At 40.9% G+C, this 22681-nt stretch overlaps 2 protein-coding genes across 4 annotated transcripts; one reads left to right on the top strand and one right to left on the bottom strand.

Moving 5' to 3' along the window:
* The first annotated feature begins 256 nt into the window (after positions 1–256).
* ETFBKMT (electron transfer flavoprotein subunit beta lysine methyltransferase) lies at positions 257–8100 on the top strand. The gene is given in 6 exon segments (XM_030960704.1): positions 257–295; positions 2041–2160; positions 3260–3579; positions 3582–3690; positions 6268–6398; positions 7129–8100. Coding segments are annotated over 4 exon segments (813 nt in total). The 5' UTR covers positions 257–295; positions 2041–2160; positions 3260–3371; the 3' UTR covers positions 7494–8100.
* A 561-nt stretch (positions 8101–8661) lies between these two features.
* Positions 8662–22434, bottom strand: AMN1 (antagonist of mitotic exit network 1 homolog). Of its 3 annotated transcripts, none has more exons than XM_030960706.1 (7): positions 22312–22434; positions 18297–18429; positions 15547–15691; positions 14962–15179; positions 13517–13573; positions 11781–11892; positions 8662–11206 (listed from the first exon to the last, which is right to left on the bottom strand). In XM_030960706.1, exons 1-7 carry the CDS (start codon positions 22356–22358, stop codon positions 11133–11135), a joined length of 786 nt encoding a protein of 261 aa, XP_030816566.1. In that variant the 5' UTR covers positions 22359–22434; the 3' UTR covers positions 8662–11132. The 3 variants fall into 3 exon arrangements, with proteins under 3 accessions (XP_030816566.1, XP_030816565.1, XP_030816567.1); XM_030960705.1 differs by lacking the exon at positions 22312–22434 and adding an exon at positions 21050–21273; XM_030960707.1 differs by lacking the exon at positions 22312–22434 and adding an exon at positions 19453–19842.
* Between the last annotated feature and the right edge of the window lie 247 nt (positions 22435–22681).

The following is a 22681-nucleotide window of genomic DNA, read 5'->3' on the forward strand; positions in this document are numbered from 1 at the left end:
TGCTCCTTTTCCCGCGCGGATTTTTATCAGCGTTTTTAAAAACAGGGCTAGCTCGCACTGACGCACGTCTTTCAGAAAAGCCTTTCGAACGCATCGGGAGCGGAGCGAGCCCACGGCACCGAGCAGGGCTGCGGACTCGGAGCGGGGCAGGCGCTGCAGGACGGCCAAGAGCGGCGGCCCGAGCTGCAGCGGAGGCCGCGGGGCCGGGCGCTCCGGCGCTGCCGCTTTAAGGGCGGGCGGGCGGGAGGGAGCGCGGCCCGGCCCGGCCCCGGCACGGCGGCAGCGGCAGCAGCAGGTACGTGCGGGCCGGGAGCTCCGACCGGGCCGCGCAGCGGGCCCGGCTGTCCCCCTGCCCCGGCCGGGAGCTGCCAGTGCTGCCGAGGCCTGTGGCTGCTTTGCCGGGCGAGCGGCGAGGGCGGCGCGGGGCCCCGGCCGCTCCGCTCGGCCCGCGGCGCGGGCGGCGTGTGGGGAGGGCTGGCATCCTCCGAGGGGATAGGGCAGGGTGGTTGGGCTTTGGATGGCTCTTGCTGCCAAAAAAAAAAAAAAAAAAAAAACAAAAAAAAAACACAACGCTTAAATTGCATAGAAATTGGGGGTTTGGTTTAGGGTTTTGGGGTTTTTTTGGCGAGGGGGGAGATGAGGTTTTTCTTACATGTTTTGTTAGGTTTTGTCTTCTAGTCCAAAATCTACTCACCCACTGGTTTATAGTAAGCAAGGCAGTAGTGTCAAATGCAGGGATATCCACCCTGATTTTATTCCATGTAAAATGGATGGGCTAAGAGTGCCATACACAGGGATATTCATCCCGGTTTTATTCTCTGTAAAATGGACAGGTCAGGAGTGTCAAACACAGGGATATCCATCCTGTTATCCATCTGGATTTATTCCCTGTAAGATGGATGGGCTAAGAGTGCCATACACAGGGATATTCATCCTGGTTTTATTCCCTGTAAGATGGACAGGTCAGGAGTGTCCAACACAGGGGTATCTATCCTGGTATCCATCCTGGTTTTATTCCCTGTAAGATGGACGGGCCAGCAGTGTCAAATACAGGGATATCCATCCTGTTATCCATCCTGGTTTTATTCCCTGTAAGATGGACAGGCCAGGAGTGTCAAACACAGGGATGTCCATCATGTTATCCATCCTGGGTTTATTCCCTGTAAGATGGATGGGCTAAGAGTGCCAAACACAGGGATGTCCATCCTGATGCCTTCCCTCACTAAGCATTTAAGCTCAGTTTGGCATCTTGAGTGCTGAGCTCTTGGCAGGTGTTTCTGTACCGACATTAATTTCAGGACAGTAACCATCGTGACAGGCCATGCAAAATAAACACTACAGGATCTCAGCCCTGCTAATTTGCAGCAATTCGTGGAGAAAAGCCAGCATACAGCATTTGCTGACAAGATTTATCTCTCCAATTGATTGCAGTTAACATCATGCTTCCCTTAGGCAGATGAGGATTACAGAGATCTGCCTTCAAGAAGGAAGGCATTTGCTAATTGCATTCATTAATTACATGGACTCTGCTGAATGGCATTCTCCAGTGTGGAAAAATGCAAAATGTTTGATCATGTGTATTTATTTGTAATAGAAACATAAAGCCTTTAGCCAATGATGTAAACAAAGATTTAGTGGGAATATGAGCCTAAAAAGCAAAGTGTGAAGTTCACAGCTGAATGTTTTAGTAAGTGATGAAACTAAAGCCAGTACTTAAAGCAGAGGCCAGCACACAAGAAAAGTTCAGTTAAACACGTATGGATTTTATTCTAAAGATACAGACAAATAAAAAAACCTGATCGAATTAATTACAAAGTGTTAAGACTGACATATTCTTCCTGTTGTCCCTTTGTCTAGTTTTAAGGACAACCTGCACAGCTTGAAGTAGTCCATGATTCTTTTGTTGTGAAAAATTGTTGGGGCTGGGATGAAAGTTGTTTTTCTTCATGCATTATTCTGCTGGTTTGTGAAAATCACTGCAGAAGAGAGAAAACAATTACAAAACAACATGTTGAGTTTCTTGTTTGTTTGTACTTGCAGTCTTGCTGTTGTGGAAGCACAGGCCTGAAATGCTTCCCTGGTCGTCAGTTTCAGGGGAGGTTCAAAAGCTGTGCCCTGAAGCAAGGAAGTCTGAGTTATTGAAAAGAAATTAGAGAGCAGGTGAGGAAGGAAAAAGGATATGGAAATACTAATGGATGGGTGAAGAAGATCTAAGCAGGGAGGCTGGAAAACATTTCCTCTCCCTTCAGGACACTTCTTCCTGAGTATACTCTCAGGATCAGCATAGGAAAGGCCCAGGGTCTGCAAGAGAAGGTGAGTGAGGAAAGTTTGGTGATAAAGTGCTGAGAGGCTCTTCCTTTGCCTCTCAGTGCAGTACTGTGACTCTCCACTCCCCATGCTCTTGATTCTTACATGAATCTAAACTCTGACACACCAATCTTTCATTCCTTATTCATTACCTGTGTGAAGTGTACTACACACATAGAGTGGTGTGACAAGGCCATCCAGTCCAAATGTATCAACTTTTAAAAATGAATTTAAATGTGCTGGGTTCAGTTTCTCTCTTCAGACAGCTTGGAGCATGTTTATATAGTGTCTCACAGTGGGCTACAGGGATGGAAGTCTGCTTTCTTCTACAACATCCACAGTGAGACTATTGCACCACAAGACTAACCAATCCTTTAAAATACAGGCTGAAATGCAATGAATTAAGACTACTCTGGTTAAGAGCAGTTTTGGGGTTTTTTTCCCTATTTTTGTCAATTTTGGAGCTGGCAGATTGATAAATCTTAGGGAGAGAGAGGAATTCCTTTAATTGCTTGCCTTTAAAAAATGCTTTTGTATAAAGATTCATCACCATTATAAAACTGGTAATTAATGGTGTCTCTTCAAATAACCTACTGATAACCACTGCTATGTCCACAGGCCAGAGTCTTCCTGCAAAATCTGAAGATTCAGTGGAAGAACCCAAAATGGGAGTAGATTGCTGTGTGTTTGTCTTCAGGGCAGAGGGAGAGAGATGTTAAAAGGTTGCACATTCAGTTTTTAGCTCTGGCTGTCCCACTAACTGGTCATTTCTCACTGGATAAGTTCAGAGTCCTCTTCTGAATGGGTCTCTTGATAGCTTCTTTCTTGAATACCACTTCTTTCAGACTTAAGACTGGGCAGGGGCAAGGCACAAGAGCACAGGGATCTCCTCTTCTTAAAGACTTGAAGTCACTGAAGAAACATCACTGACATAGCATTTTTCTCCTTTCAGGAATTGTCATCCATCACTATGAACAACAACATCCTGTGAGTTAGTTTCAAACTTCCTTCAGATAAGCTGTGCTCCGAGCTCTGCTGAGGAAAGCTGGTGTCCTTGGGGAAGCATGGCCTTCCGTGGCTGGAAGTGGCTCCTCCTCTTGGGCAGGCAGAACACCCTTGCCAAGGTGTGGAGAAGCAGGAGGGGAGGCCCCTCTCTGTGCTGGCAGCGCTGCTGCCACTGGAGCTCAGGCAAGGCTCTGGCCCCCGAGGTGAGAGCGTTTCTGGAGGAGAACACTGAGGTCACCAACAGCGGGCACCTCACCCCAGAGATCCGCTGCGCCTGCTCACCCCCCGCTGCAGGTTCTGGAGAGAGAAACCTGACCTGTGGCCTTATGGGGACCCATTCTGGGCAATTTACTGGCCAGGAGGCCAAGCCCTCTCCAGGTATGCAGCAAAATTCACCACAACTGATAAGTGCAGTGTGCCAGGATGTCAGACCTGGCTCTGTTTGTAGCAATTCCTAGTGATGTGTGTTTGCCTATTATGGGTGCATTATCCATCCTCCTCTGTTTATATTGGAGTGTCCCAGTCCCTACTGGCTGGCAACGAGTTCCAGCACCTGTTGTGTAAAATAACTTGTGTCTTTTAAATAGAAATTTGTTATAATCAGTGGCTGTGCATGTGCTGACAACAGGGCTGAATTTGGATCCATGGAAGGGCTGTGCAGATGCCATCAAAACCTAGTGAGGTGTTTAATTCTATCACTCCAAACAAGAGGATTGCTATTTTGTCATAACATGTATGGGTTTTTTGTTGGAGTGTGGATGTGCTTCTGGTCTGTTGAGAAAAGTAGTTTAATGCTGATGCACTTGCAGTGTTGGTTAGCCTGAATAACTCTTCATCTAGGATTCAGCAGCCTTATTGTCGTGACTTTTTGGGGCTTTTAGTCACATCAGAAGGCACATTTTGATTTTGGCTGCTGACTGTCAAAATGTCTTTAAATGTTCCTGATTCAGAAGAACTAGAGTTCTTTTATTTTGTGAAATCAAATCTCTCATTTAAACAGCAGAAAAAAAAAAATCTTAATTTTTACAGCAGAGAACAAGCTGTCAGAGAGTCCCCACATAGATGAAAGGGAAGAATCTGAATTGGGGCGTTACTGTTTTTCTGCAAGAAAGCATAAATAAGAAGGCAGTTTTGACCAGGTAAAAGATGAGTCTTACTGTTAAATTATGAGTTGATTATGCCATGTAGATGAACTAGAGTGCTCCTAAACATGGGTATATAAAATAGATTAGTTAATCTCTTAATTTTCCTATCATATGTTTTATATGCTCAGATATTTGGGTAGGAATAATAATTATCTGGCATTTCACTACTTTATTGTCTTACTGTTTATGCACTGGTTTGATGTATTAAGAAATGTCAGAAATCAGTTGCATAATTTGGAAGAGTAAAAAGGGAGCACAAAAACATTTGGCTGCCCCCATATAACTGTCCTCCTATCACAGCTGGCGTTTCCACAGCATCAAAAGTCTCCTATTTCAAGCTACTCTTGGTGTAACCCAAGATTCCTCATTAACCCAGGAGGGCAGAGACACTGTGTGCACTGTGCCAGGGGACACAGCAGCATCCAGCTGTCCTGAGTCACCCAACCAACAGCAAAATCTCAGGAACCACTCAGCTGGAAACAAGGCATTTGCAGCATTAGGGCCACATCACGCCCTACACAAATTACTAATGGAAAGTCATGGCAAATCCCAGAGGGGCTCCTAGAAAGGAGAAACACAGCAGTTCTGTGGAGATCCCACACCTGTCCTTGGTGCTGGTGGTAAAATAGGGGCTGTACTTAGGGGAGTGATGGCCTTGGGGGAATGCTGTTAAACATCTGAGCTGCTGAGCCTGGACACAAATGTCCTGCACTTGACAAGCTTACTAAGCCTCTTGGTGCCATTCCTGCTGGTGCTTCCAGGCCCAGATATTTCCATCCATCCATTCCCAATGTACACCAGTCTTAACATTTCTGTGACAGTCATCTGCACTGGAGTCCCCCTGCAAAAGCTGTGTTTACCTCTGACCCCTGTGAAGAGTCATCCCTCCTCCCTGTCAGAAGATAACACAAATGTAGAATCCTTTCTTATTTCTACTTCAAAAGTAGTTATGGAAATTGATAGTAACATTATGGTGGTTTGCAGTAATTCATTTCACCCAGTGCTCTTCTCCCTGACACCTGGGGCTTTCCCCTTTGCAGCAAATTGAATTTCATAACAGTTGTTTAAGTTTTGAACCCTCTGCAATAGTTATAATATGATTCATAGTATTTAACAAGAACTGCAACTTGCCTTGTGTCAGTTCTCCACTTGCAGCCTAGAGGTTTTTCAGGGTTTCTCTTGGAAGGTGTCAGCAATTAGATGAAGATACCCTTTCTGCTCACCACAGCTCTATTCTTTTTCTCATTGCTACTCAGAAACAACACTAAGCAGTCTCAAAGTATTTGCACCTCTATCTGCATCGCTCAGGAAAAGAAAGAGGAGAAATTCCTCTTCTTCCAAGCAGCTGCAGAAGGAGTGTTTCAGATTGGTGGGGGGCACCATATTCACTGTGAACACATCATGTTTTTTTCAGTCAGATTGCTTTTAATTTCTACAAATCCTTACTTCACTATTTCTCATGGATTCTGATGAATTCTAGTTACCTAGAAGTGTCTACTTACCAGTTTGTGTCTACTTAACAGATAAGCTCACCTGTCAGAGAAGGAGCTGATTGACATAAAATGTTGCTTATTTGGCTGAATTTCTTTTTGTTTGTGGGTGGGGGAGGACACTAAGGGAGAAAAATTATGGTCCTTGATTTTTATATCATCTGAGACAAATAAGGAGTTTTGTGGCAGCTGCACATGTGGAATAGAGTTAAGGCACCACACTTCATTACATGTTTGGCAAGAAACTCTTATGCAGTCTAATGCAAACCTGAGAAACTTGCATTATCTTGTTCACTGCTTTAAAAGCTTTTCTTTTTCAGGTATATTTTAGATAATCCACATGTGGTTAAAGGGCGATCAGTTCTGGATCTTGGAAGTGGATGTGGAGCAACAGCAATAGCTGCTGTGATGAGTGGTGCATCCCAAGTCCTTGCCAATGACATTGACCCTAGTAAGGCTTTTTTCCATCTCTGTGTAAAGATACTTACTAATTTTTAAAGCACCTTTAACATGGACTTTTCTTTGCTCCATCTGGGAGAAATTCAAGTTCCAAACAGAATCCTAAGAATGCTAAAAAGAGGAATGGGTTTTGCCAGTACTGGAAGCTGGGTTGTACCAGCCTCTCTTGGCCTAGGTCTATCTCCATAGCTCCTTAGAACAAACAGCAAACTTTCTGTCAAGTGTTGTCCATACACCATCACAGCTGGTTTGGATGAGAACTCCAAGCACAACCAGCAAGTTGGCTTCTCTGTAGGACCACAGCATTTTCCTGTACTTTCATGTACATCAGGGCCTAGATTTTGCCTTTTTCCTCTAGGCTTTGTCTTTCCATAATTGACTTATGAATACAGTTTATTCATAATTTAATTACTCATTAGTTAGGAAGGAAGTATATCCATAGATTAAGGCAGTTATTATATTCTACTTCAATTCCATGATTGGGTTTCCAGTGGTATCCATTCTAGGAAAACTTCTTCCCTGTGTCATGGTGTAATGAGGAGAAAATTTCATCACTTCATGCTAGATTTTGACTCATAATAAAAACTGTGGCAGCCCCCTAGATAGGATGAACAACAACATTTAAGAGAAGAAAATGAAAGATTTCATCACAGAAATATGTAAGAGGGCTGAATGGCAGAATCCTAAAATGTAACTTTAATTTTCCTTTGACTTTTCTTCAGTTGCAGGAATGGCAATGATCTTGAACTGTGAATTGAACCACCTGAATCCCTTCCCCATCACCATTAAGAACATCATTAATTCAGAGGCTGGCAACTGGGACCTCATAGTCCTAGGAGATATGTTTTATGATGAACAACTTGCTGATGGTCTGCATCACTGGCTGCAGAAGTGCATCAGGATTCACCAGACTGAAGTGCTGATTGGTGACCCTGGCAGGCATCAGTTTTTAAGCCACAGCATTCACAGCCAGCTGCACAAAGTTGTAGAATATTCACTGCCTGAGTCTACGAGACAAGAAAACTATGGGCTAACATCAAGTATTGTCTGGAGTTATCAGCCCTCAAATCGCTCAGATGATTCTTGAAGCTGCCTTTCTATGGGATTTTGTCTCACTTGATTGGCTTTTTGCAGGTATATAACATGAAAATGGGAATTACACAGTAAAGCAGCTTACTGTACCTTCACTGGACTGATTTCAATCATACTCACTGAGGCTTTTGCTCAATTTGATGTAAAAGCTACATGCAAACTGTATTCAAAGGGGCCTGCACTGAAGTGCAGATCTACAGACAACTTACATGTACGGGTTTGCATGCTTGATGTTTCCCATGTGTATTTGTGTCCTGCTGACATTACTGTGAAATGGTTTGGATGTCCAGCATACTGCTGTGGGGAGAGGGCTGTGGCTGAAGGACTACTGCATTGCTTCTACAGGCTTCTGCAGCTTATTTATAGAAGATTTCTAAATATAGAAAATTATTGCTGTCCTCCATAAAATTCTCCACTAGATTTTTAGCTCATAATATGCTCAACTTGAAGTGCCTTGCTCTTTTTCTGGGTATCTCTTCTGAATGTCAAAGTAACTAATTTAAATCTCCCCCTTTCCCTCTATAATAAAAATTTCCTCTTCCTTGAAACTGACAGAGTGATTATGTAGGAGTTGCACCCAAATTTAAACTCTGCTTCTTGACTGCCAGCCAGTGTAAAAGCTGTAATAAATGGAAAGTGAATAAATAGTACCAGCTACGGGGTACCTTCATTCCCTTGAGAACAGGGTCAAATGATCTACATTCCCTACATTACCCTTTGCAAGGGTAAACCAGGTAATCTGTCACCTTGGGAAGCTGCTGAGGGATGAAGAGGTCTTTACTTCTGTGACAAACAGAGGGTAATGAAATAAAAACAGGGAATGCAAGTCTGATATAATTATTTTGCTCTTCTCCTGAGTAGATGCTGGACAAACTCCAGAATCATTCTGTTCTATCTGCCAACTAAGAACCACTTTCATCTCCCAAACATGGCCAAAAAAAAATCTGATCCTCAGGTAAGATGCTGTAACTGTGGCCATCTGAAGAAGAAACCAATCTTTTGAGAGTCTTACAGGAAGCGTCAACTTGAGCAGTCAATTATTGAACGAGCAGTGATAGGGAGCTAATAACTGCACCATAGCCCACCGTGCAGTGGTGCCAGGTGCTGTAGTGAAAGCTTACAAATGCGCAGTTGTGTGTGGTACTCACTCAGAAAACCATGGTATTCATGAAGTAGGAGGTTTAGGAGCATAGTCAGATGTACATGGTTCTATAATCCAACAAGTTTTCAGAACTATCCAAACAGCCAACTTCTAAACTTTAATCTTCGTAACAATATGTGAATATTCTGCAAGGCTCACAGCAATAACAATGTCCAAACAATAGAGAATATGAAGTGGCAAGCACAGCCATGAGGTTCTTCTCCCACTTCACCCAGTGCCTGTAAACATTTGTTGAAAATTACTGTGAACCAAAAAACATTCCAGTAGAGTTATGCAAATACTAAAAACATAAGCTCTAAGGGTGAAGGATTTAAAGTAGCTTACGTGAAACTTCCAAACCTAAAATTACAGTGTTACCTTGTTGCAGTGTTGTACAGCTTTTTAAGCACCAGGTGAGGATGTACCACTAAGTTACACATTGAGAAGAGGCTGTAGGGGAAGATGGTAAATCTACAGGTACACTTAAGGATACAGTATAAGTTGCATTTGCCTTCAACAAGTGACAAATCCAAGGTTATATTAGCAAGGAGAAAAAGGACAACTTTGCTACTGAGGTTAGCAGCAGCATTGTTTCACAGGGCTGCCTAAACAGCTGTATGATTCAACATCAAAAACAGTGCAACACAGATTTATTGCCCAAGAGTTCAAAGGAATAATGGGTCCTGATTGATCCCAAGGATTCCACAGGGCATAACAATAAACTACTCCTCAGGAAAAAAAAAATTAAAAAGGAAATAAAACCTGGTAGATTTGGTTATTAGGCCTCTATCTGGTGCAAGGATTTGCTGCAGTGACAGCTGCCAGATGCTTGTGGCTACTGTAGCAAAATCAACTCCTTGTACCAATGGTTTGTACTGGTGCAGTTACACCCACAGGGATCACAGGAAAATATTCATCACTAGGCTGAGCCATGCAACAAGAGTAAAGGATTTAGGTGCTGGTTTTGGAAAAATATGCTTTTACTGACACCTGAACAACTTTTCTAAATAGTCTTGCACTTTCATAAACCATATAATCAACAGAAGAACAAAGATTATTGTCAGACATCATAATATCATTTAATATTGGCAACAAAAATTACCTACCATGCAATTAGACCTGAACTTTAAATAGATTAATATAAGATTGGTTTATTTCTGCGACACTTAGGTGTGCTATGACAAGAGTTAAATGGTAAATATATTCCTTATGGTTGCCTAAACTCTTTAGGTTTCCAGATGTAATCAATCCATGTTAGACCACTGTAGCTCAACCCTTCTACTTCCAGATCCAGAGGATGAACCCAGTGTGCTCCATGCCCTTATAAAGCTAAAATGGCTGGCATTAAGGAGCTTAATGCAGAAATCCTAGAACTCTGACTAGTGGTTATGCTGGTTCAAGAAAGCCAAGGAACATGACTTATAATTGTGATGAGAGCACTGCTCCATCATGTAATAAACTCGCTCTACGCTTCAAAAATTATTTTTTTAATATTACTATAACTGAACAATAAATTTATTTATATTTTCCAGCTTCTGGGGGCCACTGGATATGTAATGAACTGCATACAGCAGAACACACTCTAGCATCCTGAGATTTATGTGCTCAGACACTACATTTGGTCCTATTTCACTCACAGATACACTTTATGAGTACCAGCATTTTTTTCCCCAAAAGTATTTTCATATAGAAACACAGGCAAAAGGCAGGGCAAATTAAATATTTGCCCACGTATAAAATCCTGTTCTTGGTCACAGCTACTACTCTGAAATTTGTAAAGTCACCATAACAATTCCAAAGCAAGCTTATGTTTACACATTCACAGGCTGTACTTTAGGATGTGTAAAAATCCAGCAAGTATTTGATGGTAAGTAAGAACAGAAACCTGCAGCATCAGTAACATCAGAAGAAAGGTACCTACGTTTTTTACTCCAGACCTAGCAAAAGTACACGGTGAAAGGAGATTCTTTGTTACTACTGAAAGTACATTTGTATCACTGTTAATGCCACCTCCATTTATCAGTTCTGCCTGTTGGTATTTGTTAGATTCAACTCTCAACTTCACAGACACTGCTGTGTGTCAATGTTACATTTGAGCTGGGTACTTTTAATTTTAAGTACCACCCCAGAATACAAACTCAGAACACACACTTACCTAACCTGGGTTTGTGGCTAAATTGCTAAAGGATACTAAGTAGCAGCCAAATCCAGCACTTCAGGAAGCCTGAGCAACAGCCCTGAAATATTAATTATAGTTTAACTTTCCTCTTAATGAAGTATGATCGATGCAAAGACTGACAGGGCCCCAAGGAAAGTCAATGAGGAAGCCCAGGCTCACAGGCAAGGACTGGAATGGCAATGGAGACCTCCAGTGGGAAGCAGGAGGGATGCAACCTGGTGGAACAAAAGTCACCAGCTAGTTCTCCAAGGTGCTTGTTTACTGAAGGAGCTCTCCACCTGTAGACTTGACACTCACATGTACAGGATAAATAATCAGTAAACAGTCCATGTTAGTTGCTTGATTTTGTTTGATATGATGAGTTGCTCTAAAGCATCTCGGGACCGATCTGAGAAAGAACAAAGGAATTTCATGTTACTCATTCAGAATATAAAGGTGGTATTTGGACTAGGCACACAACACAGTAAAGAAATTCTATATCTGCATTTATATTTATTTTGCTACCACAATATCACAATTCAGATACATCTGTAGTAATCCAAACCCTTTTGGTTCTTTTTCCAATCACCTAACTGTAAAACATCACCAACCAACAGAAGTTGAAACACCCATAGGCTGTCCTACTCTGTTCCACTGTTTCTTGAATGGATGCTGTTCCACACTTTTGGAACAGAGTAGGGGTTTAAGATGCTAATATTTTTCTGAAGTCTTTGGGTTTTCATCAGCATGCTGAAAGGAGAAAAAAAAACCTATTTCCAAACAAACAAAAAAATCCTCTCTCTGAAGGCTGCTGCCACATTTCAAAGCAAAAGTCTCACTCTGCCTGGAAAGTCTCAGTGTACAATGACTATTTTATCCAGTAAGTTATTATTTGTTTGGGATTATTTATGGAGTACAGCGTGCTTTTCAGAAAGCAAGAAGGTATGATTAGCAAGAAGTTATCTTCCTGTAATTAGACCTACCTGTTATCAGTGGGCATCCATGGAACAGGAAAATGTGTATCTTGGGACAACAAGTAAGGACGGCTTCCACAGCGATGTCTGTCAGATTCACACAGCGCTCCATGTGGATCTCCTGTTAGGAAAACAGGAATGACAACAGCCTGTCAGAGCAGCCAGAGTTTTAGAGGCAAAGCTTTCCTTTGCCCAATCTATGTCAGAGATCCCTAACCAAAAGGAATTATGACCTCTGTGCATTGACCTCATATGTGGTCCTGTACAGAGCAGGAAAATACCCTAAGGAAAAATAAGACAGCTTTTCTGTAAAGAGTCTAAACTAAAAACATAAAGTGTAAGAGCCTGAGACCAGAGATGTGGGACTCCAGGCAGCTTTTCAAAATGCTCTTTATTGTATAGGAGATGTTACAGCAGTCTCAGGTTGTGGCTAACAGGGCCATGCCTACAGCTCCCAGCTACAGCTATAGGCAAGCCTGAAGCTGCTTTAGTTCTGGTTACAATGCATTATAGATTTTTCTTTTCTGATCATCTTAATACATAACAACCAATCAGCATCATACACAATACCTTTACTATTACCTATAGCCTATCACAACTACTATCATTACCATATTACAGTCATTACTATCCAACCACACGAGTTAGTATGGTACAGTTTAAGCTTAAAGTTGTTTTTCTGTTTTCTTGCAGTGGAAAATTCTTAGACCTTTTTTCTACTTGCCACATTGGCATGTTTGTTTGCCTATGGTATCTTTCTTCTTTTCCTAAGACCTATTTCTGCTTGGTAAAAACATCTGTTTTGTTTGTGGTCAACATATCCTTTGCTCTAGCCATAAAACCTCCTTCCAGCTAGACTTAACCTTTGCTTTCTTAGTTGTCTAGTAGTGACTGGCTCAGCAATTCTCAATTTAGACATCCCTTGTTCTTCTATATCAAAACTTGCTTCCATCTCTATTCTGTTCTCAGCTTCTACATTCAGAGAGCTTTCTGCCAAGCATCCATATCTGTGAAACTTTCTTGTCAAACTTTCATCTTTTCCAACATCAAAGGTGAGTTTTCCCAACACACACATAGCACTCAAGACATCTGAGTAAACTCTTCAAGGAGATTCCATGGTGTTTGAGTCCCATCACTTTGCCTACGATATTCTTCTACCAATTAGCTGTCCAGGAGAATAGAACCTAAACTAAATTCTGGTGTTTCCTCTATTTTCCCAAAACAGCCTCTGCTGAAGTTTCTAGTGTTTCTATTTACCTACATGGCTCCTAAAAGAAATCAAAGAACTTCTTCAAGATCAGACTAAACCCTGCACTTTTCTTAATTTCTCTGCAGCTGTACAACTGCTGCCTTGTGTACATGCTAGGAAAAGATGAAAAGCAGAATAACAAAACAGGTTATTACCAACTTTTTCCCCTGCCTCTGAATTGCCTTACCTATCAATAAATTTAACATATAAGAAGAAATGTGGAAAAAAGATCTTCAAATCTAGTGAAATTAGCATTTAGTAAAATATACTTTGGAGTATATTTTAGGATATTGTAGGATAAAAGTAAAAAAGCCATTGTCTTATTGCAAAGTCTTTCCAATTTATAAACTCTAAGGATCTTGAAAGAGGTCAGAAATGAAAGTCAGTCAGTAAAAACCCTCCCTCCTAAGTAATGCTGCTGATAATATTAATTATAATTTTAAAATGCAGGTATTTTCCTTTGTTTATTCCTTTGTTATTAGGTTAAGTCAGTTACCTTTAAATTCTTTGAACATGTTCCACTCACTAGTGCTACAACGCCATCATCTGTTACCTGAGGGAAAAAACACAATGGATTAAAGCTCAATTTTTTTCAAGCTATTTAGATGCAAAAATCATATTAATTTATTCACTCCCTGCAGTCAGTGAATACACTTAACACTACAGTATTTTCTTCCCAGCTAAACTAGGAGAGAAAATTATCCAAGGTGGGGTTTTTTCATTCTATTAAATACTCTTTCATCTTCCTGCCACCTGATCCAGCCTGGCCTTCTGCAAGGATACTTCCAACTGTGTAACTGCTATTTCTTCAGCTTCCCTGTCTCATTTAACAGTGGGTACACTAATATGGCCAGAGCATAGCACTTTAAATTTATAGGTTGAAAAAGCATTTCTGCTCTACCTAGACCAATTTGGGTTGGGGAAAAAAGTAATCATAGTAGAAAAGTTAAAAAAAAAAGTGTAAACATGTAGTTACTGAAGAAGCTTTTACCTCATTTAAAATACACACAGGGAAATAGCTGTTTTCCATAAAGGCAGAGAGGCAAGGAAATAAAAAAGCAATGAAGTAACTCTGGAGAAATAAGAGTTAAATAGCAACAAATAAAAATTACCAAAAAAAAATTAAGACTCTTTTGATACCCTACTTCTGGAAAAATCAAAAGAAGAATAGCATCTAAAATAAGAACCTCCTACATGATTTCCAGACCGACATTTCATTGTGAATGCTCAGTACTGGACTCACATTCAACATAATTACTCACCATCAGTGTCAACTGAATGCTACACTTACTGCAAAAAACCTTTCCCTCGCTTCATTATCTCCCTGCAATTATGAAATATGTTACAGAATCGCTTTTGCAGCTTGTCTCCCCCTCCTCATGCTAAACACTGTTGTTAAATCTTCTTCCCTGCCATTTCTGACATTTAAAATGTCATTCTTTCAGTGCTGACTCCGTAATATAACTCTGACAAGCACAATCACTCCTAAAATATCATTTAATTATGGAGTGTTTACTCCTACTAGGTGCTTGTATTGTTTGACATCCTAGACTATTACCCACATCAGTTTGTCCTAACTGAAAGCAGGCAATAATCTGTCCAAGATTCTACTTTCTTTAAATGGAATATTCAGGATTACTTTACAACTTAAAGAAAATTATTGCACTAAATAAATATACTTAAAAAAACCCTAGGTAGATTATAACAAAAGTATATCTTTGGTTCACCATACATGTTCTAATATGAAAACATGTATTTTTCCAATCACTAATAAGCAAAATATACCCTTCCTTTTCCTTAAGAGGCAGAAATTAGAAATAAACTATGGTCCTAAATCTTGTCAAGAGTAAAGCTACAACAATCCCCTTTGAACTTCATCATGACAATCTTAAAATAGAAACAAACAAAAGTCAATTGGCCAATTGCCACCGTAGCTACTACCTGAGTAGATGAGAAGTCCACACTGTGAAGATATTTGCAGTTTTCTCCTAGTGCCTGCAGAGATGCATCCATGATGCCTGAGCAGCTGCCCAAGTTCACTATTTGTAGGAATTGGCAGTTGAGTGCCAGAGCCAGAACTCCACTGTCAGTTATATCACAGCACCTTTTGAAAGAGGCTTCACGCAGGTAGGGACAGGATAAGGCCAGTGCTATGACTCCTGCCAAAAAAACAACATTTGAAAGAGTTATTCGTTCTCTAACATAACCACCATGCTGAGTCCAAAGGCTCTGGAACAGGTTTTGAGGAAGGAATAATTAAGATAAAGTGGAAAACATGTTGAGCATACCATGGTTTTAGCAGAAATCTAGCAGGAGTGTAACCTGATAGCTCTTTCCTAAGATAATTAGTGCTCTAGGCCTGAAATTTACACCACTGGAAAGACTTTTAATTAGTACTGGGGTAGCATTGGGGATTTCTTTTTTAAGCAGTATTTACCCTAGATATATTCTTTGCAATTCATCCCAATCTAACAAGAAAAATAAGCCAGAAATAAGATCCCAGTTATCTGTGCACAGATAACACACCTTCTGAAGTAATTCCAAATCTGGTCTCCTTGCAGGAATTTAAGTTGATTTTTTTCAGCTGCTTGCAGTTATAAAGCTGCAATAATGCACTATCTGAAATATCACAGTCTCGGAGGTCCAGAGACTCCACAGCAGGGTGCAACACCTGTAATGAAAACCCACCAGTTCAGTCAAACTCTGCTATGCCATCAAACACATGCATTTTTACAGCCAATACTTGTAATATTACACATCACATACAAGTTTGCAATAGAGGGTGGGGTTACTGTGGTGGTGTTCACAGGGGCCCCAGAACGAGACGAGAATGTTGACTCCATGTTTCAGAAGGTTGATTTATTATTTTATGATATATATTATATTAAAAGAAAATTATACACTAAGAATACACTAAAAGAATAGAAGAAAGGATTTCATCAGAAGGCTAGCAAGGAATAGAAAAGAATGGGATGATAATAAAATCTTGTGACCTACCAGAAAGTCCAAGACAGCTGAACTGTGATTGGCCATTAATTAGAAACAACCACATGAGACCAATCACAGATCCACCTGTTGCATTCCACAGCAGCAGATAATTGTTGTTTACATTTCATTTCTGAGACCTCTCAGCTTCTCAGGAGAAAAGATCCTAGCAAAAGGTTTTTTCATAAATTTTCATAAAATATGTCTGTGACAGGGTTACCAGTCCTAGGAACTAAAAACTAAAGAAAATCTGGTCTGTTTGTGTAACAGTTCAGCTCCTACAGCACAAACTGTTTCTGTGACACATGGAACAGGAACACATTAATACTGCCACTCAAACAATGGAAATACAATCTTGGTGGTTCACCTGCTACATGTGTACCCAGGACAATGCCCTCATATGTGCTAGCAAACATTTGGGGGCAGAAATCTGCAGTGCAAAACAAAAACTACTGACTTTGATCAGAACTTCAACCTGCATAACAGATAAGAGTGATATTTAGAAGGAATTTCCCCCCAAAGTATTTTTCCCACCCACACACACTCAAGCACTCTCATTACCATACCATGAAGAGGTACCAAATCCTCATTAAATGGGATCTTTCACTCCCACAAGACCCAGATTGGAATTTTTGTGAAATCTTTCCCAAGAGAACATTTATGAAAGTTAGATCCAAAGCAGTGGAAGGCATCAGATTTTAGTAACAACAGCCAGATACTCCCTTGAGCTTGTCACTCCCATCCTTAACTCCCAGGGACAGAAACACAAATTTCCATAAACTAGTGAAGATAACAGCACAGCTGAAAGGCTTCTTAAAGGCCGATTCCTCCTGTTGTTCACTCTAACAATGTACAATAAAGATACAAGGCAAACTGGCTGTTTTGCAAATATGTAAGATTTTGAGATAGGCAAAGGGTTGTCTGGAGGCAGCACACAAAAAAAAAGATTTAAAAATACAGGTTTATATTTTGTGGACACTTGCCAAATGACTTTATAAAACTTCATGGTAAAAGGGATTTAGAATAAGGAGTTGGACATGCATGTGGATGGCTGCTCTAAGCAAAAAGCAGAGTAAGGGGGGAAAAGATGCATGGTAACACAAATTTGGACAAGAATACAGAGTTAAGAGATTAAATAAAAGTATACACAAAAGTTCAGATTAACAGAATTTCAACTGAAATTTAACTTCAAGCAAAATTCTATTAAAAAAACCCCCTGAAAAACAGAGGAAAGACATGAAAGACATGTATAAAAATAAATGGGATACTGCTAGCAAAGAAAGCTAAGTATAATATGCCCAAGGAAAATGATGGATGGATAAGGATATAATTGCAGAAAATTGCATGAACAGAGAAAGAAAAAACACATGAAAAAAGAACCAGAGCAGAATTTCCCAGGGTCACATGGAAAATAGGCTCCAAGAGAAGGCACTGATGAACTGCTGATGAAGACAAATACAGAGGAGACTTTAGAAAGAGACAGCAGGAAAGTCTGTAAATTAAGGTCTCTAGTTTATTTCCAGGCTAAAAATATCCTGATGGATTTTGTGCATTCGTACACACACAATCACATGGCTTTAATTATATAATCTGTTATGATGTTTTGAATTTATTCCTTACTTAAAAGCCAGCCTAAACCAGATTTTGTCCAGTCAATTTTTCCAAAGAACTTGATTTTTACTCAAACACTTAATTTGTGTAAGCACAAAATAATTTTATCTAAAGCTAAATTATTTTGTTTCTAAGTTTTTCACAGTGCTTCTGCCTCTACTCTTGGCTCCACTATCATGACTCTAAGAAGCTGAGAATATTTGTCTCTTGAGTTCCAGGTCTAAGCAGGAATGCACAGGGAGTCATTCATTTTCTGTTTCACCAAGGCCAACCTTTAGCTTCCTTCAATTCTCACGCCTCCCTTTGAGGCTGAACAAGATAACAGTAAACAGCAAAACAGATGTGCCCCTGAATTTACAGCTGAAGAAATGTCATTAACTGGTGTGATGCTGAAACACTGACACATAGAAGTGTGCAAAAGGGATGGGATAATTTGAACTATCGATTCCTAGCTCTGCCATCATTATATTTCAAGGAATCAAAATTTAAATAAATTATATAGATATTGTGTGCTTAGTGTCAATAGAATTCTACCAACAGAATTCTAGCAAGCTGCTGAAATCCTTTATATAATATATATAATAAATTACGCACGAGCATCTCAAAACACACTTCACTCAGGAACAGGCTGGTGTGCAAGTGAGGCTGTACAGACAGTACAGTTTTGAATGGATTCTTACCTCACTGATATTTTCATCAGTTATTTGCCCTTGCCTACTCATTAATTTGATCAGTTTATCCTTTATATTGGGTGGCAACGACTTAATATCTGCAGAGTATCTGGAAAGGTTCTTTGTCAAACACTGAAGGCATCTGAAATAAAGGAAAGTTACAATATAGTCACAAAGAGGCATTACATAGTAGAAGTAGAATAATCAATCCATATTTTGTCATCTTCTGCACCCAGCTATGGTTCCCTCAGACCTTATCAGTTTCAGCTTTTCCAAGTTACCACTGATTCAGCTGTTGCCCTTTGGGATCAAGCTGATCCTTCTGTGAAACTGTTCCCTAAGCAGCTGAAGGCAAAAATCAGCCCCTCAACCATTTCTTTCTGTGCCTCCCTCAAGCTGTCTCTGAAATTTGCAGTTGCAGTGTGAGCTGTTAAGTCTCTGATCTGAATGAAAACCCCCTTAACTAAAACTCTGAGGACACAGAAACAACACTGCCAGGACAATTGGCTGAGTGCAGGGGGCAGCAGCAGCCTGGAGTAATGCCAAATTAAATTTAGCATATAACCACAGCTCTGGAGTCCCTACAGGTAACTGGTTTTGCAGCAAAACTTTGTCTGGCATCAGAATGCCAACAAACTGCAGGAAATTAAACTCACACCAAATAAAAACTTTAAAGACATCAAAATATTGATGCTTCATGATCTGAAGGTTAGCGCAGACTTAAGGAAATAAGCTGGAAATAAGTAAGTTTTCCAGAATGGAAGCATGTTTAAAAAGCCACTGAAGTTCATAGAGTGGAGGACAAGCACATCTAGCAGGTCACTGCAAGGACACTGTATGGAGGAGACATTCAAGCAGAACCCAGGCCTTGCCTGCAGACACCCCTATATACCCAAGCACGCTCCAGGATCACCTTTAACTCGTTCCTGCAGAGATGTGCAAGAATTCCACACCTTCACAGAACCTCAGTGACTGCTGGATGAACTCCTGACTGATCAACAGAGAAGCCTGTACCAAGCTCTGTGTCAGGACATATAGGTTACACCATCCACATTCTTTGAGATTAAACACTTTATCTATATACAACATTCCTCTATTGACTGCAGAAATTATGAATAGTTGTTTACCTCTAAAAAAAAAATCTCATCAAAGATAACAAACACACCATTTATGATCATCTCTGAAGACCACATATGTGAACCTGGTCACAGGCAGGATCTGTGCAACATGGTGAGCAGAAAGCAGGGGCTTGTCTCACTAATGCACCTCCAAAGGGACCACTAAACCAACTGCTTAGTTCAAATCTGCTGAAAATACTCCAAACCCAACTCAGATACATGGAAATCAATGTGTGCTATGCCAACTCTTACCCGTGGCATATTAAATTTAACTTGAATAGTTAATAAGATTAGTCACCTTCTTTTCAAAAAGCTGGTTGATATTCTCATAGCACAATACTGATCTGCAGTTTACACAATTAATCATTTAAATTATAAAAGTTTTCACAGTAATTCTACTTTATAGGAAACTATAAAACACTTACTGGCTACACCATGGCAACTATAATCTTATCATCAGTGCTTTAAGATACAAATAACAATCTAACTGTACTCTTTGCTACATATTCTTCTTTTATCTTTCAAATGAAATATTTTATTCCCATGCAGTTTTGAACTTCTTCCAGAACACAAAGGAATTTGACATTGACATGTCAATGCAGAGAATACGAATTTTCAGTTCCCCTTTGGAGTTGCAAGATAGAACTTAAAGACTAACTAGCAAATTACATAAAATAATAAAAAAGTAGACACACAGGATGCTAAATGTAGCTGCAACCAGTGGGTAAACAGACAATGAGGAATTTAGTGGCTTTTGTGCAGAAGTTATGTAACAAGAAGCAACTGTGCATGCCCTAAGAAAAGTTCGATGCAAAGTCACCCTTTGCAACACTGGGGACACTTGGTGACCACCAGAGACCCCTTCAGACCCTCTAGGACCACAGTGTCACAAATGAGAAGCTTGACTAGGCCAATATTCAAGCAGCAATCAATCAATTTATTAATTAATATGGTCAAGTATGAGCAATACAGCGCTGGGTACAGTGGGGGAAGTTTTCCCTCCAGCTGCACACCGATAGTTGGGGCTTACAGGTATTTATAGGGGTACTCATAAGCTTTCTCAGCAGTTTCTATTCCCAGTTTTTACGTCACAATTCTATACACTATTGTGATTTAGTCTTCTCAGGATGTACATCCTGAAAGGAGTATCCGAGCTGGTGGGGTCCAGCTTCCAGATGTGGGTCCAACTTTTAATTTCAAAGACTATTAATCTCATGACGGTGATGTCCAGCTTCCCTTGGTCAAAACTATTAATCCTTGAGTTGTTGTTCATCTTCCTTTCTCAAGCTGCCTTTCACTGTTTTCTTAGGGCCTTGAGATAAGCATGCTTCCTTTTTATATATTCTAAAGCTATAGTTTCAAAGAGCCTTACTACAATATTCTTAAAATTATACTTCAAAAGGTTATTATTGCAAAACTTCTAAAGGCTTACCTACAAGCAGAAAGTTCTTGTCAAAAAGCAACATCTTAAAACTTTAATTCAAATGCTCCTAAATCAATTTCAGACTTATTGTGAACAAAGGATAGACTCAAAGGCCTTCTTCCATGCTTTACTTCCTCAGTTATTTATTAGAATTCGTCCTTATAACTGTCCCACGGTCAGCCTCCACACATATCACAATCACACACGTTGCCTGTATGTACCTGACACGAAACACAGCTTGGTATTTCACAACAGCAGGACTTCCAGTGAGACGTGGATGCATGAAAATTAGTTCTAGGAAAGTGATGTTTATGTATTAGCCAGCAAGCATGCTTTAAAGAATACACATGCACTATAGGCACTTGTAGAGTGTCTACAGAGCACTACGGAATAGACATTGTGAAAAACGCCAATCACTTGTTTTTAAATTTTTTTTAAAGTTTAATAGTAATAAAATGGTTTAAAAAAATAGTAACACAATGAGAGTAATAACAATTTGGACAAATTGAATTAGGACAATATGAGACCATAAAGACAAAGAGTTAAAAACGTCCGGGTACCTTTTTCTGGGCATCATGCCCGAAAAAGGACCCCCGTTAACAGAGGATTAACTTTTAAAAGCAACAGCCTGTTGCATATTCATACACTTCATACATGATGCATAAATTCCATTGAAATACAGGATTCTGTCTGGTCATGCTCAACTTCTTCCTCCAAATCCTAACAGCGCCTTCGAGGCGGGAAAGAGTTAGTTTCTTCTGGTAAGAGGGCAATAAATTCCTTTTCTCTGAAAGATTTGGGTGTCCTGTGGCTGCTATCTCGCTGCGAGTCTTTTCTTTTAAACAAAGCATCTTACATAGCACAGTTTCTATTTTAACAATTTTTATAACCTAAAACTATATTTAACACAGTACTTAAGAGAATTAATACAGCATTACTTTCTAACACAACACATATCATGTTCATTTTAATATTTGCAAAAAGCCAATCATAAAATACATGCATTTTTCACAGACATCTTGTAACGTGTCACGATAGACTCGCTTAGAGGAAAAATCCTCCAAATGCGTCCAGCTATGCAATAAAGAATGCCTGCTTTCTAATATTTCAAATTGTGTAAGAAAATTTGTTTTCTAGCCAATTTCGGTATCAACACGGAGAAAAAACTCAAAGCCAAACACCATTCGGTGGATTCTCTGGGGCCAGGTGAAGCCAGGGATCCTCAGCTGTCCCTGCACACCCAGATCTGTCAAGCGCTACATCCTGTTACCTGCCTGCCAAACCTCGTCACCCCTGTCACCTGCCCTGTCACTCCTCCCCAAGGGGCACCTCTGACGATCCCGCCACCTCTCCCGCAGCTCCCGGGCCCTGCTCGCCCCGGCACTCGCTGCAGCCGCTCCAGCACCGCCGCCCAAGGCCTGCCCCCCTCCCTGTGAGCCCCTCGCAGGGCGGGCAGGCGGCAGCGTGTCGGGGCGGCACTCACAGGTCCAGGAGGAGCCGGACTTCCTCGCCGGCGCCGTCCCAGCTCATGGCAGGGAGCGGGGAACGCGGCGGGGAGCGGGGAGAGCGGGGACGCCGGCCCGGCCCGGCGGTCGGTGCCGAGATGGCGGCGGCGCCCGGAGGATGATGGGAGATGCAGTCCTGCTCCCGGCCCGCCTTGGGAGCGCCTCCTGAAGCGGCCTGGGGCGCTGAAACTCCCCGCCGCTGCGAAAACGGGGCTTTCACTCCCTATTTCCAGAGCTTAATCGTTAGGAGAAAGTGTTTTCCTGAGCCTCGAAGCAGTACAGGGGAGGCTGGGAGCCTTCAGGCAAGGGCCACAGTGGTTTTAAGGGCTCTTTCCTCCTTGCTGCCTT

This window comes from Camarhynchus parvulus, chromosome 1A, assembly GCF_901933205.1.
Source record: "Camarhynchus parvulus chromosome 1A, STF_HiC, whole genome shotgun sequence".
Classification (NCBI taxonomy): domain Eukaryota; kingdom Metazoa; phylum Chordata; class Aves; order Passeriformes; family Thraupidae; genus Camarhynchus; species Camarhynchus parvulus.

Excerpts from the sequence above, each read along its gene's own strand:
- AMN1 (XM_030960705.1), bottom strand. The coding sequence starts at position 21,111 with ATGCATCCACGTCTCACTGGAAGTCCTGCTGTTGTGAAATACCAAGCT. Across the intron at positions 18,430-21,049 it reads CAAGCTGTGTTTCGTGTCAG|ATGCCTTCAGTGTTTGACAA; the intron begins GTACATACAGGC and ends CCTTTATTTCAG. Across the intron at positions 15,180-15,546 it reads ATTTGGAATTACTTCAGAAG|GAGTCATAGCACTGGCCTTA; the intron begins GTGTGTTATCTG and ends TTTTTTTGGCAG.